The sequence below is a fragment of the Bacillus rossius genome, chromosome 5 (genome assembly GCF_032445375.1).
Source record: "Bacillus rossius redtenbacheri isolate Brsri chromosome 5, Brsri_v3, whole genome shotgun sequence".
Taxonomy (NCBI): domain Eukaryota; kingdom Metazoa; phylum Arthropoda; class Insecta; order Phasmatodea; family Bacillidae; genus Bacillus; species Bacillus rossius.
This window is the reverse complement of record NC_086333.1, coordinates 30,385,353-30,403,723: the sequence shown is the minus strand read 5'-3', so window position 1 is coordinate 30,403,723 and position 18,371 is coordinate 30,385,353. Positions and strand designations below refer to the sequence as shown.

Sequence of the window (18,371 nt, the reverse complement as noted above, 5' to 3'; positions counted from 1 at the left end):
TTGTATGAAGAGTCAGCCATGGAAGCTGCTCTTAAAGATGTAGCGAATGGTATGAGTATAAAACGAGCAGAGGAAAAAAATAGTGTGCCAAGAAACACATTGTCCGATAAACACAAAGGCAAATCGCCCTTGGGTAGGAAGATGGGCCCCGATTCATTTTTAAATTTTACTTCTGATACCGCATAACATGCTATGTTATGTTGCAGCAACGAATTGAGTCGTATTGCGTGCGCGTACAGTATGACGTAGCGTAAATAATAATAAATAGAATATAAACAATTAACAATATTTGATAATTAAACCGTTTTTGTTAACCAAGAAACAATTAAATCTCATTAGAGTGGCTTTATTAAATTATCTCTTTTAAGATAAGAACAAAAAAATGTGAAAATACGCAATAGTGAAAAACAAAAACATACATATTCTAATTTGTAACTTTCTTACGTTGTTTCTGTTCCAATCTCAAACTTTGTCTACACACATAATACCTTTAATAAACAGTAAAAAAAACTTGGACGAGGAATTTCCAAATTATACTTTACTTAATAAACAAACATCGTTCTTTGTAACGTAAATTCATCGAATATGCGTGCGCATGCGTAAAACATACGAAAAATGAGAGTAACAAAATGCAGCCATGTGTAACATTTCATTACTCGTTACTAGACGGCGCACCCGTTACTTAGTACCGAAAACATACGGTTTGCTACAGCTCTATATATTTTCATGTTAGTTGTGCTGTCCCTCTTTGTTCCGTGAGTGCTGTAAGTAAATTCAAAATTTAATGAGGATTATTCATTATATTACCAAACGATCTTTATGAATTGCCATTTTGATGTTTAAAATATAGTACCAAATAAAATTTGAAGCCCAAATAGTACAATACTATCATTCTGGATCCATGAATTAAAACTAATGCAGCCGAAATCGCACATGACGACTACTGGCACAAACATGTGACGAACACTGGCAAACACGAAAATTTGCATGACGACTACTGGCTCGAAATCACACTTTTTTCAAAATTATAAATCTTAAAAAAAAAAATTTGTTTTTATCGAAGAGTGTTGGATAGCATTGTAGAGTAAAGTTTGAGGTTAAAAACAAACATGTAGGGGGCAGTAATACACCTACGAGGTTATGTACACAATTTTTTTTTCTAAAACTCTTCTTAGCATGACGACTACTGGTACATTTACCTAAATTGAAAAAATTTATAAATTTTGTGATTTTTTTTTTATGTTGAAGGATTTTAAATAACAGCTCAATTTTTTTTTGTGCTTACTACTCACTTATTAGCTTAACAGGTAAAAATTTGGGCATGTCATTTTGAATCCTTCATTAAGTTTTTTAAGTCAAAAAATCCATTAATAATCACAATTTCAACTAAAATGTAAGTCCAAAAATCTCTGCTTGGGCTTAACTAAAACCTAACTTTGACTATACAAAAAAAAAGTACATTTCTTAAGCTTTCAAACGAGCCCTAACGGACATTGTTCCTAATTCAAATAAACTTCTGCAGATTTTAGAATATAACAATGAAATGTCATTTTGTGCTGGTCCATGCTACAAACAGTAGGCCATACAAAAAAAAGTAAATTTTTTTAAAAATATTATAAAAATTATTTTTGAGTCTAGAATATTACTGCATATGTCCTACCAAGTTTCATCAAAATGTTAAATGACGTGGCAAATTTTGGTAAATATGTAGTTTAGCTGTATTTGTGAAAAAAAAATATTAAAAATCCTAAAATACTTTTATTATATGCTCTTTAACTTCATCTTTCCATTAAACCCAGCGGAGATAAGAAATTCCAAATACTTTAGGAGATATCAAATTTTTTAATTTTCATATTTTGGGCGATATTTGTTAAAAAAAATTTAAAATTCCGAAAATACTATTATTCTATGCTCTTTAACTTCCTCTTTTCATGAAACCCAGCGGAGATAAGAAATTTAAAATACTTTAGGAGATATTGAATTTTTTAATTTCCATCACAATCCTGTGCATTGTTGCGGCATTCACGAATGTTTGTTTACGAGTATGAATTTTTTTTCGCGATGCAGGTGAACGACTACATCATTTTCTAATGTTAAAGGAATAATTGTACCCGCCTCTAACTTAAGTGAGTTTTTAACGTTACAAATTTTAATGTTTTATATTTGTTATTTGGATATTGTTGCGCAAGTAATAAGTAAACAAAAAATATTATGTGAGTTGTTACTATTCATTCTTTGTCCTGGTTTATTAGGTCAGGTCAGTTACATTATAAATACTTTAAAACTAAAGAACCATTAAAATTAATTCACATTATTTTTAATGTCAGCTTAGTTTAAAAGTATTTAAAATGTAACTGACCTGACCTAATCTACCATTTTAATTATTAGGCATTCACGAACACATAGCAATAAAAAAAATTGCGGCAGTCGAATGATTTCACAGGACTTGTATAGCAAAATAAGAACGGCGATATCTGAATTTCTTATCTCCACCAGGTTTAATGAAAAGAGGAAGTTAAAGAGCATTGAATAAAAGTATTTTCAGATTTTTAACATTATTTTTCAGAAATACCGCTAAACTACATATTTACCCAAACGACCATTCTCAAGATGTGAAAAATTTGTAATATTTGTATTGAACATGCACAAATGCAGCATTGCAATTGACTATTGTAAATATTGTTTGCCAATTCTGTGATTCTCCACATATTTGAATGTAAAAAAAATGGCAACTGCTACATTAATGCGTAGGCATTATAATGCAAGCTATAAATGGTGATTTCTCAGAAACCATTAGTAATATAAAGATGCTGTTTTCAAAGTAAATATATGCACATTCCTAGTTTTCGAAAAAAAAGTTTTTTCTGAGTTTTAAAATTAATATCATGATAATCCGTGAGTAAGAAAATTGCTCATAGAATTGTAAAGCTTTTGATATAAACTGTATACGTAACAAGGAATATTGTCAGCAGGAGTGAATGTTCCATGTAATGTACCCAAATGTATTTAAACATGAAATATTAAAATAAAGTAAGCAGTTAAATGTGTTTGTGATGTGAAACTGTACAACAAACAAAATATTTTTAATTGTGGAAATATGAAATATAAAACTTTGATATAAACTGGACATACAATTACGAACAATTGCCATGACATGAAATTAAGATCACATGTTGTTTACAAGCCTTTTACAAAATGTATATACTACATTAACTATATTATGACAGTTAACCAAACCAACAAAAAATAGTAGTTACTAGCTAAACTTCTAGACTTGCAATTGTTATACACATACCTCCAATTTCGCATCTGGGCTGTACCAAACTAGAATCAAAGTGGTCAAAATATTGACCAACAGACCCACTACTGTGATCAAATTGGGCGCAAGCCAAAGCGGTAATTTCCCGACGAGCCAATTCCACCAAGGTTGTAGTACAGGATCAAGGAGACTACAATTAGAAGCACTGTATTTGTGATCTTCCAGACGTTTAAGTTGATCTGGCGACAGTATTCTTTCCTTGTAAAACAACATAATGTCTTCAGTCAAGACGCTTGCCTATAACAATTCTGAACGATTTTAGACGATAATAATCCTTTAGCTATTCAATTTCCACACAAACATCGCAAAAATCCCTGCCTACTACGACATACCATTTACTCTATGCAATGTACACACACTAATTCGTTGCTCGTCTCCTGATCGCCAAATTATCATTGATGAAAGCATACAAAAAGCAACGTTCCCCAAGATAAATGTGTAACCTCAAGACGAAAACATTTGAAAAACAAATTACAAATCATATTTTAAAATGTAAAAAATAAAGAATTCAGTTTTTTAGTATTTTGTAACTGTACCTATGTTATAATTTTTATTTGAAATAAGTCTTACTTATAAAAACACAAAAAAATTGACTAGGCGTTATTTCCACACTGCAAGAAAGTGACTTCAACTCCAACAACTGGTACTGGCCTACGTTTCCGGATGCAGCCATAAGCAAGACTGGAGCTCCGAAGATCAAAAATACTCCTGGGCAAAGATATAATCGTCACGTGAGAGAAGATGCAGCTACAGCATCACGAAATGCTGTGTGTATTATGGATGCTGTAATGTTAAATTGACATTCCCAATCAGGAGCACATGGAGTAAACACTGAACCCGCTGTGCTTCGTCGTAACGTAAATAGAACATGCAAGATATGCTAAAGTTGCCCATGCAGAAATATGTATTGACGCCACTCCCGCTGCCTGTCCAAGTTTTTTACAGAATTATTAATGTTGAAAGTGATCTCAGGGATTTTAATGGGGGTTTGGCCTCGTGGCTGCAGGCAGGAGCGCGTCGCGGTTCGAAACCTACCAGGGCTGTTCAGGCCACCCAGGACGCCTTATAAATAACTAGTAAACAAATTGACACAACACTGCACTTTATTCAGGACCGATACACTTATTGGTCCAGGTACTGGCCGCGTCTGTTGTCTGACCGCTGCGACACGCGTATTTCTCTGCGTAAACGGTACGCGTGACCAAGATAGGTTGCAAAGTGGTGTACACGGACTTATACAGTGGCCGATTATAAATATGAAAGGTGCGGCGGATAGTCACATATCTCCTGTGCTGCAAGAGCTTATACAGGCAGTTACAATAACATGGAAAACAGCACATACAAACGGACATTCCAAAGTTATTTGCAATCTAACTTATGGCGAAATAACAGGTCCCGAAAAGTACGTAACCCAGTACGTTGGAAACATACACGTTACAGTCACTTTCTAGTTAAAAATTACTCGGTTAGATTGCACATTACAATTTACACATTAACAGACGATGAAAGTTAAGAGGCATAAGTTAACGATTAAGAACTCGACACAAGTTGCTAAGAGTCTTCGACGATAACAATTAATTGGCTTTGAAGCCGAAACTGCGTAACTTGCCGTCACCCGACCTATGTGAAAGGCCCGAGGGGTACCTGACGGGCGCTACGGGCGTCGCGGTGCTCTTGTTGTCCGGAGGGGCGCCAGGCTAGCGGGCTGCTAGGCCGTTGGTGTTGGGTCGTGGGTACTCTGCCCCCGCGTGCCCCGCCAGGTACACGGCTTGAATCTACCCTAAATGGCTCTTCCTTGACTGTGAAGGCCGCTCGGCCGTGTGGAGGACGGGAGACTCCGGAAAATTAGTATACACGAGTTGGTGAGAACTGCCTTTAATCTAGTCCCACTACAAAACACTCTCACTAACATTTGGCGACATCTAGCCGTTACACCATTAACATAGAAAAAACATAACACTACGCGACACTGATGGTTACCGCGGCAGTCTCGCGGGACGCGGGTCGATGCTCGCTGGAGACGGCCAGCGCCGAACATTAACGGGTGCAGGGGGGGCTTTATGAGCGGGCTCCTAAATTAGGCGAAACACTTACGTGAGTGATACGATCTGCCGCACGGTATCACGATGAAGACGGTCGGGATAGGCCCGGTTCCGTAAAATACGCGCCGAGTCGACGTGGGCAGCTATGAATTAATGAGGTTTAAATTTAAAGATTTAGTATAGAATAAAAATTAATAAAATGAAAGAAACTGGGATGCTGCCCACGGACACACGACTGTTCCCGGCGCGGAGTGGTTCGAGACTGCCGGACATGGCCGCCTCGCAAGGAAGAGAAACTTTCTCTTCTTTGTGAGTCGGCGTCAAAAAACATATATTAATTTAATTTACTATATTACCAGTTAAAACATGTTCCAGGTGCCCAATTAAAATGTAGCACCTGGTAATTGGGTGCTTAAGGCTTAACAATAGTTTTAATGTCTTAGTTATTTAAAATGTGACATCAAGTTGGCGACTGTATTTATCAACATATTGTCTCACTGTGAGCTGTAATAGTTGGATTTCTTCTAATCTGACACGAGCCTAGTCACGGACATTTTAATTAAGGCCAGTGGCGGCGGTGACGTTTAATAAGGTTTGTTGTCTATTGGGGTCACGCCCGGGACGCTCGCCTGACTCAATCCGGCTGGGCAAGGGGCGCGCTCCGAAAACGGGATACGGTACTGGCGGTGCGGAGCACGGGCTTAAAGGCCATGGTCGGTACGACGTCAAATGCCCCCCCCCCCCAGTGGAAGCCCGTCTCCGCCCCGTGTTCCCGCTCCCGCGGTAAGACGACCCCCTAGCTCAGCCGGCACACTTCGACACGCGATCCCATAGCGCGTGGCGCATTAGCGCCCGCGGCACATGGAGTGTCGGCGCAGGCGGACGCCGCCTCGGTCGCTGCGTGGGCAGCTGGGCCGGGAGGCGGCGCCGCGGCGAATGGAGTGTCGGCGCAGGCGGACGCCACCTCGGTCGCTGCGTGGGCAGCTGGGCCGGGAGGCGGCGCCGCGGCGAATGGAGTGTCGGCGCAGGCGGACGCCGCCTCGGGCGCTGCGTGGGCAGCTGGGCCGGGAGGCGGCGCCGCGGTGCATGGAGTGTCGGCGCAGGCGAACGCCGCCTCGGTCGCTGCGTGGGCAGCTGGGCCGGGAGGCGGCGCCGCAGGGCATGGAGTGTCGGCGCAGGCGGACGCCGCCTCGGTCGCTGCGTGGGCAGCTGGGCCGGGAGGCGGCGCCGCGGCGCATGGAGTGTCGGCGCAGGCGGACGCCGCCTCGGTCGCTGCGTGGGCAGCTGGGCCGGGAGGCGGCGCCGCGGCGCATGGAGTGTCGGCGCAGGCGGACGCCGCCTCGGTCGCTGCGTGGGTAGCTGGGCCGGGAGGCGGCGCCGCGGCGCATGGAGTGTCGGCGCAGGCGGACGCCGCCTTGGTCGCTGCGTGGGTAGCTGGGCCGGGAGGCGGCGCCGCGGCGCGTGATGTGTGGGGCGGCGTGACGAGACTGCCCAGGACGTACTCGGCCAGGTGGGCCGGGGGTCGGCGCTCCCATCGGGGGCGCTATCGCGGGCTACTCTCCGCGGGGCTCGCCGGGCCTTGCCGTCCGTAGGGCTGGCGTTCCCGCTCGGGTATCAGCGCCGGGCTGGGTGAGCTCCGCCCCGGGGTGGTGTTCAGGACGAACTCCCGCAGCCTCGCGGGTCTGCGTCGTGTCCGACGGGGACGTCCAGCCCCCTCCTCGCGCGGTTGTGTGACGGTGACGCGGAAAGTTGCGTCGGCAAGGGAGGCCGCGTGCCCCCAACCACCTCTGGTCGGGCTCGGGGGCGATTCCTCTTCGTCCTCGTCTGGGTCGGATATGATGGGTTCGGGGTCAGGAGTCGCTCTGGCGGGGTCGTCGGAGTCGTCCGCCGCGACTTCTGTCACCCTGCACCTGGCGTGGCGGGGCCGGCCCCTTCTCCGCCGGCGCGGCGTGGTGTGAGTCTCCGTAGGTTCCTTATGCCGCGGGGGCGGCTCGCTCTTGGGGGCCTCCTCTCGTGGCGCGGTTTCTGCGGGACAGGGTGCCTCGCCGGGGTCGTGGGGTGCGCCCGCGTCCAGTTCCCCGTCGGTAATGTGCTCGGGCTCGTCTGGAGCGGTGTCCTCGGCTTCCTCTCGCTGTTGCTCCAGTCCTCCAGGAGGGAGTGCATCAAGTGGGATGTCTGGTCCGTCTGCCGTGTCCCCATGTTTTGGTTCGGTCGGGAGTGGTTCCCCGGGGGTCGCCGCCACTCGCAGGTGGTCCCGGTGGATCTTCTGCACGCGGCGGCCGCCCAAGTCCACCATGTAGGACGTCGCCCCCAGGCGCCGCGTCACGGTGTAGGGCCCCTCCCAGCAGGGAGCGAGTCCGGCGCAGTAATTGCGCGGCGCTGCCGACAGGGGGTACGCTCGGGCGTACACCCGATCGCCGGCCCGCAGTTGTGCCGGGGGTCGCGCTGTCTGGGGCGTGATTCCCTGACTGTAGAGGGCTTGTCTTGCGTGTGCTGCGTCGTGCTCCTGGGTTCGTCGCTCGTCGCGCTCCTCTGGTTGCTCTCCTGGGTGCGGTACGCCGTGTGTTGCCAGCTCGCCGGGCAGCGGCAGGTTACGCCCTTGGATCATCTCGGCGGGGGTCATCCCAGTGGCCGCGTTCACTCGCCGCCAAACGCAGAACAGTGCGTCGGCGACGTGGCGGTCCCACTGGGTGTGGTCCTCCCCTAGGCGCAGCCGCAGTTGAGTTTTCAGATCCTGATTCCTGCGCTCGGTCGGATTGGCCCTGGGGTGGTATGAGGGTGTGGTGTGGTGGATGATGTGTGCCTCTTGGCACCACCCTCTCCATCGGGCCCCCAGGAACTGGCTGCCGTTGTCCGTCAAGACGGACTCCGGGTAGCCGAACCGAGTGAATAACTCGCGCGTCAGGACTTCGATGATGATGGCCGCCCGTGCGTTGCCGCAGGGGTAGGCTTCTGTCCAGCGGGTGAACATGTCGGTCACGACCACTAGGAAGCGCTTACCCCGCGGCGAGCGGGGGTACGGCCCCATCACGTCCAGCGCGAGCGTCTGGAACGGTGTTGACGGCTGGCGAGGCTGCTGTTGCTGCGTGCCGTCGCCTCTGCGGGCCTTGCGGCGCTGGCAGATCTCGCACTCCCGGACGTCCCAATTCACCCCCGGCCAGTGGTAGTACCGGCTCTCCGGGTCTGGTCCGAGCCCGGGTGTCCGGCGAGGTCATGATCGTGGTAGAATCGCAGTGTTGCCTCGCGCGCTTCGGGTGGGACTTAGGTCCTCCACTCGTCCTCTTCCCCCGGCGGTCTGTTCATGACCCGGTCGCCCCCGAGCTGCCAGGCGGGGAGCTCTCCTCCGCGCGCTGTCTCGCGGCGCCGGTCGGCGTCCGGCGAGCGGCGCTGGGCCGTGAGGACGCGCTGCTCCAGGTCGGCCTCGGTACTGGGAGGGTCTTCGGTCCCTTCTACGCCGAGCGTGAGGCGGGTGCAGGTAGGGTGTCCGTCGGCAGTCGTGCTGGTGTGGGATGGAGGCAGGATTTCGTCCCACTCCTCATCGTCCAGCACCTCCCGTCTGCCGTCTGGCTCGCGCGAGAGCAGGTCGGGGAGCTGGTTTTCCGCGCCTGGCATGTGCTCGACCGTAAAGTCGAACGACTGTAGGAGCAGCGCCCAGCGAATCAATATCCCCTTCCTCCCCTGCATGGTGTGGAGCCAGGTGAGGCAGCGGTTGTTGGTGCGGAGGGTGAAATGCCTGCCCTCCAGGTGTGGACGGTATTTCTTCACGGCCCACACCACCGCCAAGCACTCCTGTTCGTTGCTGTGGTACCGCCTCTCCGCCGCGCCGAACTTCGCGCTGGCGTAGTCCACCAATGCCGTTCTCCGTGGTCGTTGACCTGGTACAGCACGGCTCCGGTTCCCTGGGCGCTTGCGTCCGTCTGGAGGACGAGTGGGCGCTCGGGGTCGATGCGGGCCAGTGTGTGGCACCGGGTGAACGCGCTCTTGACGGCCTCGAATGCCGTCTGGGCGGGCGAGCCCCAGTGGTAGCGGACTTGGGGCGACAACAGGTCCGTCAGGGGCGCGATGACTTGTGAAAAATTCGGAATATAGTTCCGGAGCCAGTTCAGCAGCCCGATGAAGCGCTGCAGTTGCTTCCGGGTGCGTGGGACTTCTGCTATCGCGATCTGCTGGAGGTGACCTTGTTGGGGGCGGTTCCCCTCCGCGTTGACCAATGTGGCCCAGGAAGTCGACCTCGGCGGCTCCAAGATGGCATTTGGCTGGGTTGGCCGTCAGGTGGTTTGTAACCAACCGCTCCATCACCAAGGCCAGATAGCGGCAGTGGTCCTCCCAGGTTTCTGAGTACACTATGACGTCGTCCAGGTATGCTAGGGCGAACTGCCCGATGTAGCCCTCCAGCACACGGGTCATCATGCACTGGAAGGTAGACGGGGCGCACTTTAGGCCGAACGGCATGGCTCTGAACTGGAACCTCCGTACGTCTGGCACCGTGAACACCGTCTTCTCCCGGTCCCCGCGTCGTATGGGCACATGCCAGTACCCGGACTTCAGGTCCAAGGTGCTGAAGACCTGGGCCCTTCCCAAGCCGGCTACGGCAGCCTCGACGCTAATCTGGGGGGGCGGGGCGCTGACGGTCACGGCATTTAACGGCCGCAAGTCCACACAGAATCGGCTTGTCCCGTCTTTCTTGTTAGCCAGCACAATGCACGCATTGTACCGGCTGTGGGACGGCTCGATGACTCCGTCGTGCAGCATCTCGTCCACCTGTTCCCGGATGATTCGCTGCTCGCGAAACCCGTAGCCGCGGGGCGGGTCGAACACTGGGTCATCAGTCAGGGTGGGGATGCAGTGTTCGGTGACGGTGGTCCGCCTCAAGGTTCCGTCCACGGCAAACACTTCGGGTCGGGCGGCGAGGACCTTGTTTACCTCCGCCTGGTAGGAGGGGGGGACGTCGTGGCGCACGTCCGCCAGGGTCAGCACCGCGTCCTGTCGGGGGGGGCGTCTGTCCTAGTGCGTTCACCACGTACCTCTCGGCTCTTCCCAGGTTGAGGCGGGGGGGTCCTAGCTCCAAGACCGCATCTTGCTGGACCAACCAGGGGAGTCCTAGCACCACCTCCTCACAAAAGTCTTGCACGACTACTGCGGACACACTCCTGTTCAATTCCTGCGTACTCACCACGATCTCAGCATGCCCCAGCATCCGCCCGGTGTGTGTGGTGGTAGCCAGGCGCAGCTCGCCGCTGCCCGGACGCAACGCGCCTGCGGGCACGAACGCAGGGGGTACGAACACGTCGCTCGCTCCGGTGTCGACGAGTGCGGCAGCTGGCCGGCCGTTGACCTCCACGGGGATGCGGAACAGGTTGTCCCGCGGGCGGCCCAGCTGTCCCAAGGTCGGGAGGGCGCGCACCCCGCCAGGCGCGGGGTTGATGGTCTGTGCGGGGGGAGGGGGCTCTAATCCCAGCCCCCCCGGGGGCCATTTCCCGACTGGGCCGGGCTGGTGCGCTGTGGTGGAGGTGGTACCACGTGCGTCTCCTGGCGCGGCGGTGTGGCGGGTCGCGCCGCCCGGAATCCCCGCGGGCACTCGCTGTGCCAGTGACGTTCGCCACGCGGGCATCCCAAGCGACACAGGGGGACTTGCTCTCGTACTCCGGCGTCCCGCGGTCGCTCCGCTCGCCAAGTTGGCGGCGCCTCGATAGCTCGTAGTCCTCGGTGTTGGTGTGAGGGTGAGTCCAGTAGTGCGGTGTTCCGCCGGGCTTCTGGTGGGCTGTCACCCCCTCGAGTGCTCGTGGTCGGGCTGCGCTTGCAGGCTCTCTGTAAGTTGCGTTCCGTCTCGCGTGCTTCCTGCACGTACTCCGCTGCACCGCCGGTGTGGCAGCGACGCAGGAAGGGCTGCAGCTCGTCCCTCACTAAGCCCTTGATGATGGGCAGTGCCCCGGACAGGGGGGTGCCGGGCGAGATGCGGCGAAACAATTGGAGTTTAGTGGCGATGAACGCCTCCACTGCCTCGCTGTCCTCCTGCCGAGCCCCATAGAATGAGGCGGAACACTCGACGAGGGGCGATCCTGTGTCGAACCGGTGTCGGAACGTGTCCGTGAACTCGCCCCATGGCATGGCAAACCGGCCCCACATGCTCCACCAGCTCCGAGCGGTCCCTCGCAGCTGCTCGCTGACCCGCTCTGCCCACTCCGATTGGTGCGTCCGGCACCCGGTCAGGCGCGCCTCGCACTGCGTCAGGAATTCCCCTGGGTCCTCGTGCGGGGCTCCGGTGAACTCTGGCAGAGTCGCTCTTCGGGGCGGCAGGGCTCGTGCCAGGTCTTCCAGGCCGGGCCACACGCACTTGGCCTCGGTGATGCCCAGCGCGCGCGTTCCGTGGCCAGAGTGCGAGCTCCAGTCGCTGGCGTGGGTGGTTGGGGGAGCGGTGATGGTCGGGGTGGTACGGCTCGGTAGGGGTGTGTGGTCCACCGGTGGTGTTCGCGCTTGTAATTCTGTCTCCGTGCTGTCGTGCCACAGTTCTATGAGCGCTTCGACCTTGATTGCAGGCAAGTTGTAATCCGGTGCGCATTTACATGTCTGTAGAGGGTTCGCTTTCCCCGTTACCAGGTCCCTGCCCTGTGGCCAGTAGCAGACTCGACAGGTGTTCATCTTGAGTCTGTCTGCCATTGCGTCGCGCGGCACGTCGGTGTTGACAGCCGCTTCGTGCGCGCACGTGGCTCTGTTTACAAACAGACTCCTGATGAATGAAGAGCGGTGAGGGGGGTTTGGCGCGCGCGCTGATTCGGGTCGCTGGCCGAGAGGCGCCCGGACAGCCGCACAAAAGGGAGAGCCGAGACTGACCACTGCGAAGGGGGGATGCGGATAGCCGTGTGTAGCGGCGGCCGAGAGCGCCCGGACAGCTGCACAAAGCGGAGAGCGCGAGGTTGTGAAGATGGGTTGAGGGGGGCGGGGTGGTGTGAGGGCGAGGATGTTCGCTGAAGGCCCAAAGAGGAGGGGTGGGGGTGAAAGTGAAAGTTGGCGAGGTTCGGCGCGGGCGGTGACGCGCGCTTCCGGGTGGTCCCTTTGTCGCTGCTCCTCTGTGCGCCAAATTCCACTGCGCGCGTCCAAAATGGCCGTCTTCTGTCCCCTTTGTCTGATTTTCGGCTGTAGTTATGCCCAACGCAAGGGCGCCATTTGCCGTCACCCGACCTATGTGAAAGGCCCGGGGGGTACCTGACGGGCGCTACGGGCGTCGCGGTGCTCTTGTTGTCCGGAGGGGCGCCAGGGTAGCGTACTGCTAGGCCGTTGATGTTGGGTCGTGGGTACTCTGCCCCTGCGTGCCCCGCCAGGTACACGGCTTGAATCTACCCTGAATGGTTCTCTCTTGACTGTGAAGGCCGCTCGGCCGTGTGGAGGACGGGAGACTCCGGAAAATTAGTATACACGAGTTGGTGAGAATTACCTTTAATCTAGTCCCGCTACAAAACACTCTCACCAACACTTGGCGACGTCTAGCCGTTACACGATTAACACAAAAAAAAAACGCTACTCGACATTAATGGTTACCGCGGCAGTCTCGCGGGACGCGGGTCGATGCTCGCTGGAGACGGCCAGCGCCGAACATTAACGGGTGCAGGGGGTGCTCTATGAGCGGGCTCCTAAATTCGGTGAAACACTTACGTGTGTGCAGCCGGCAGAGATATGCACGGCGTCATTTAGTAAAAACACTTTCGCTGGAGTCGGCCAGTACCGTACGTTTTGTGCTACGATACGTATCGCGGTATCACACTTAAGACGGTCGGGATAGGCCCGGCTCCGCAAAATACGCGCCGAGTCGATGTGGGCAGCGGTGAATTAACAAAAGGTTTTAAATTTAAAGATTTAGTACAGAATAAAAAGTAATAAAATGAAAGAAACTTGGATGCTGCCCACGGACACACGTCTGTTCCCGGCGCGGAGTGGTTCGAGACTGCCGGACATGGCCGCCTCGCAAGGAAGAGAAACTTTCTCTTCTTTGTGAGTCGGCGTCAAAAAACATATATTAATTTAATTTACTATATTACCAGTTAAAACATGTTCCAGGTGCCCAATTAAAATGTAGCACCTGGTAATTGGGTGCTTAAGGCTTAACAATAGTTTTAATGTCTTTAATTATTTAAAATGTGACATCAAGTTGGCGAATGTATTTATCAACATATTGTCTCACTGTGAGCTGTAATAGTTGGATTTCTTCTAATCTGACACGAGCCTAGTCACGGACATTTTAATTAAGGCCAGTGGCCGCGGTGACGTTTAGTAAGGTTTGTTGTCTATTGGGGTCACGCCCGGGATGCTCGCCTGACTCAATCCGGCTGGGCAAGGGGCGCGCTCCGAAAACGGGATACGGTACTGGCGGTGCGGAGCACGGGCTTAAAGGCCATGGTCGGTACGACGTCATCTCGTGTCACGATGTTTGTCCGGGCTCATTTCCGAAACTACTGCATTGATTTTAATGAAATTTCGCACAAGTATTTGTAACTTATTCCAACTTTATATAGGCTACATTTTATTTCGAATAATGGCAGCGTTTTCCGAGAATCAGCTCCCATGGGTGGTTAAGCACTGGCAACAGTGGGTACTCCATCACCATGACAACGGGATTTTGCATTGTTTATGCCTTCTGCATCTTCATGACAACGGGAATCGCTTAGATTGATTTTTTTTTCAATTCGAGGCATATTTCTGTATAGATTTAATTATTATTTTATGTAAAATTATTTAAATTAAAAAATATATTTGTGCGAAATACCACTGACTGACTCATTCAGATTGACTTGAAATCTTTCAACCGATTGAAACTTAGCATAGTTACTCATTTTGTGATGTATGTAAACGCTCACTAAGATATGATTTTCCGAAAATCAGCTCCCAAAGGGAGTTTTGGGGGTGTAAAATATCAAAATCCCAGGTTTTGGTAGAAAATCACCATGGCAACGGCTGTTGCTTTGTTGATGCTTCATTCGTCTCTATGGCAACAACTAACTCACTGTTAGTGCAGTCCTCATCACCATTGAAATTTTACGGGGACTTTAAATATCAAAAAATGACATTTTTTTTCAATTTTATATCCTACAGACTTGAACTTGACAGTAATGTTCCTCGTTTTATGTAGGATAACGTTTTCCAAAAATCAACTCCCAAGGGTGGTTAAGCCCGGGCAACAGTGGGACAGTGGGATTTTGCATTGTTTATGCTTTCTACGTCTCCATGGCAACGAGCATTGCTTTGATTTTTTTTTCCATTCGAGGTGCGGCAGTGGCATACCCACAAGGAGGGGCATGTATAATGAGCGACGCAAGTGTTCTGCCTGTAGACTGCTGTAGCGAAGTACGGGTACATCAGTTGTACGTTGCGTGCTCGAGAATCGGGAAACCATCAGTGCTACTCGTTTTCTCTCCGGTACATTACAAAGCATTGTAATAAATTTTTGTCGAAATAATTGCATTTTATATCATTTATCATTACTGTAAATTGAATATTTAATCTCATTTTTATACCCATTAGTATAGCCGTGCGAAGCTGGGTCGGGCAGCTAGTATTGCCGTCCGCCGCGGTCTCGTGTTCGAGGTCGGGCGCAGGTACTAGCGGGGTGGCTGGCTTTCTTAGAGATTTCTGTTCCGGGAGGGCGCCAGGCTAGCTCGGTGTCTAACCGTGTGATGGTCGTGGATTCGTTGCCCCAGCGTGGTCCGCTAGAACCGTTGGCGGTGATGGAATTTGTTTCCTGATTAGATTGGGTTGTTTAGGTTAATTTACATACACTGTTCGGGTTGTTCTACGGGTCGCACGTCGCGCACGGGAGGTGCGGGGTGGACGTTTTATTGTTCACGATTTACACTGGTTCATTACATTGGGCGCGAGGTCTACTCGCCGGTACATGACTGCCAATGAGGCGTCGGAACACGTAGAAGTTTTGATTACACTATTATTACAATTACACTTGACAAAACGGCACTCTGGGGTGCTTTTACGTACACGATTACACTGCACACGTTATCTGAGAGGAACACCTGCGTGCCTCTACGTGTGTTTACTTATTAAGTCCTCACGCCAGTAGCAGTCGAGGGAGAGCGTTCGATTAGCGTCGGCTAATCTCGTAATCGGTAACTTGCGACGCGCGGGCCCACCTGTATGGACTGTGGCTCGCTACTAAATTAAAAACACGTTTAAGCTTGGATGTAGCCTGTGCCTGTGCACTGTGCGATTAACTAAAGTTCTGGGGTGGCGGGAGACGGCCCGTACTGTATACTGCACGGCCCCACGTAATGCTTTGTGTGGGGCGTGTTAAATTGACGCGGCTGGGTTAGGCCCTACACCGGAAAAGGACCGGGCGCACACGGGGAGTATTTAAAAAAAGGTTTTGGTTGTGACTATAATTACCAGATGGACGTTCGGTGAAACAAAGAAATAATGGCTCCCCGTGGGACGTGCGTCCGTCCCGGTCCGCGAGTCGCGCTGTACTCGCGTCTGGCCCTGGCGCGAGGGGAGGGGTGAGCTCCCTGTCGCGCCAGAGTTTCTAAAGTTCCATTATTCGTAAAAAATTACGTTAATAATAAAAAGCAAGTGGCTCTAAATTCATACAATAAAACTTAATGATTAACTTAATATCTATATATGTTTTAGAATTGATATTTAATAAGTTTGTCTAAAATAAGTTTGAATATTAGAGTCAAGCTGGAGACTGTCTGTTTCTTGAAAATACTCCAGTGGCGAATGATAATTTTAATTTGGGGCGGTTTGCGTTACGTCACACGTTTCACTACTGAATTTAGGCTGAAGGCCGCAAGTGTTGCACTCGCAGCTGTTTTAGTAGAAAACTACACATGAGTGACCCGGGCACTCCTACGTCGCACTCTATTAATTAGGGGCTTTTGTTTGTTTTTGATTACTTTATTATTGTGTGGGGAATTTTGTAGGCACAGGGAGTGCGTTGCATGCGTAATTAAAATGGTTCGCTATTCTCTACCTTGGGCTGCGGTCCGCTTACTTGACGCAGGTGGGCCATGGCTAGGGGTGCTTTCCGTTAGCGGAGCCGAGTACTGGCGGGTGCAGGTCAGGCTTTGGGGTGGCCTTCGGCCGTACGATGTCAGTATATTATATATATATATATATATTAAATTATATTGTTCTATTACAATATTCGCTAAAAACACCTACACATTGAGTTGAGGCCATTAAGCTACTGACTCAAACACAACTTCACACCATGTTGCACTCAACGAGGTCCCTTTCATCTGAGGCGAGAAATTTCCTTTTTAGCTTTTCAATGTTTGTAACAGTCGTTTCAAATTACGCACCTTGCGATAATCAAACTTTTTTCTTCGTGTTATATGTACAGATGTACAGTATTTAAATGAAAGTACCTGACTTGACAAAACGACCAAAAAAGTCCCATCCCCCGACGTTTTAATAGTTTTATAGAGTTTTGTATGAAATTAGGTCGCAATCACTACTGTTCTACTAAGCAAATCTAAAACATAATCAAAGTATAATTGAACTGATTATTCCATCTACCAATCACCGCAATTTAAGAATTTAGACTGACCTATCATGAACCAACCACTGCAATTCAAATTTGTTTACGTTTAGTTACCAATTGGGCTGCTTGGTGACATTATTTCTTTCTCTCGTTGCTCTGTGTTTAGAAATTGAGTTCGAATGACATCAATGTTCATAATTTTCTTGCCATATTTTGGGTGAGGGGGGGGGGGGTTAAACACCCAACCCCCCCCCCCCCCTTTTCTCAGGGTACGCCTATTATAGGTGGCATGTCTCTTCACCTTTAATACAGGAATCAAGCGGAAATCACACTTCCGCATAACAACATGGTAAATTTTCAGTGGCTGCATTACGCCTCACATGACGTTTTAAATCACACAATCACAGTGTAATACACTTAACCTTCAGTACAGTCAGATCCTTGGTCTGACCTTCACACTTAGACTGCGATCAGCTGTTCGTAGTACTTTTGCTTGTACCATCACGAGATAACTTTAGCTTGTGTCGGCCTTGTTTACATTATGGTAGGGCTCTTGTGTGCCCTTAGCTGCGTTATGTTAAAACGGCCTACTGGTCGGCCTGTTGCTGGCTCTGATAGTGTGTAGCAATTCTCTTGCACAATGTCTGTGATGACATATGGTCCTTCAAGTAACAGAAATAATTTCTTCGTTACATTTTCCCAGGCCTTGCTTACTGGAGTTGTCTTCTTCAGTACCTGGTCACCGATTTTAATTTCGAAAATTTTTAATGCTGGTTTCCTCCTTCTTCGAATATTAGCTTCTGCTGTTAACTTCATCTTTACGAATTCTTCTACCTCTTCTCCTGTAGGTAATCTTCCTTCTTCAGGGTATTTGTCACATCGGGGTAAATAGTTCGGGTTGATCGCCACCGACCTATCCAGGCTCATTGCTTCTCTAGGGGTAACTCCAATTGAACCATGCACAGTATGGTTAATTATACATTCAACATATGGCAATTTATCTCGCCATGACTGCTGCGAGCTGTAGCATAATGTGCGAAGTAGGCTGCCTATTGACCTCATGAGTCTCTCCACAGGATTGCTCTGTGGGTGTCGCACACTTATCGTAGTAGTTATAGCACCTAATTTGCGTAGCCTTTCTGCTATAAATCACTTGTGAACTGGGTACCTCGGTCTGATAGTACCATTTTAGGTGTACCAATTTATTCAGTAAACAACTTCAACTTATTCATTACTGCTTTTGCAGTAGGGTTCACAATAGCATATAACCTTGTAAATTTAGTAAACACATCTTTCGTAACAAACACATACTTGACATCTCCCTTCGACTGTGGTAGGGGGGCAAATAAATCAACAGACAATAGTTCCATTGGTGCTGTTAGAATGATGGGTTGTAACACTCCATGCAGGTGTTGTCCAGGTGGCTTCACCTACTGGCATAGGTCACAGGCACTTGTGACCTTGCTTACATAACGAGGCATATTAGGCCAGTACACTTGCCTTCTCAATGCCTCAATAAGCTTCT

General features: G+C 49.9%; 1 protein-coding gene across 4 annotated transcripts in view; it reads right to left on the bottom strand.

Moving 5' to 3' along the window:
• The window catches only part of LOC134531681 (cholinephosphotransferase 1), a 127,878-nt gene extending 124,162 nt beyond the window's left edge, over window positions 1–3,716 (bottom strand). For 2 of the 4 annotated variants that reach the window (XM_063367483.1, XM_063367484.1), the window contains exon 1: window positions 3,296–3,716. In XM_063367483.1, the coding sequence (XP_063223553.1) occupies window positions 3,296–3,532 (237 nt within the window). In that variant the 5' untranslated portion in view covers window positions 3,533–3,716. The remainder of the gene's footprint in view (window positions 1–3,295) is intronic. The other 2 variants (XM_063367482.1, XM_063367485.1) reach the window with 1 other exon arrangement.
• Between the last annotated feature and the right edge of the window lie 14,655 nt (window positions 3,717–18,371).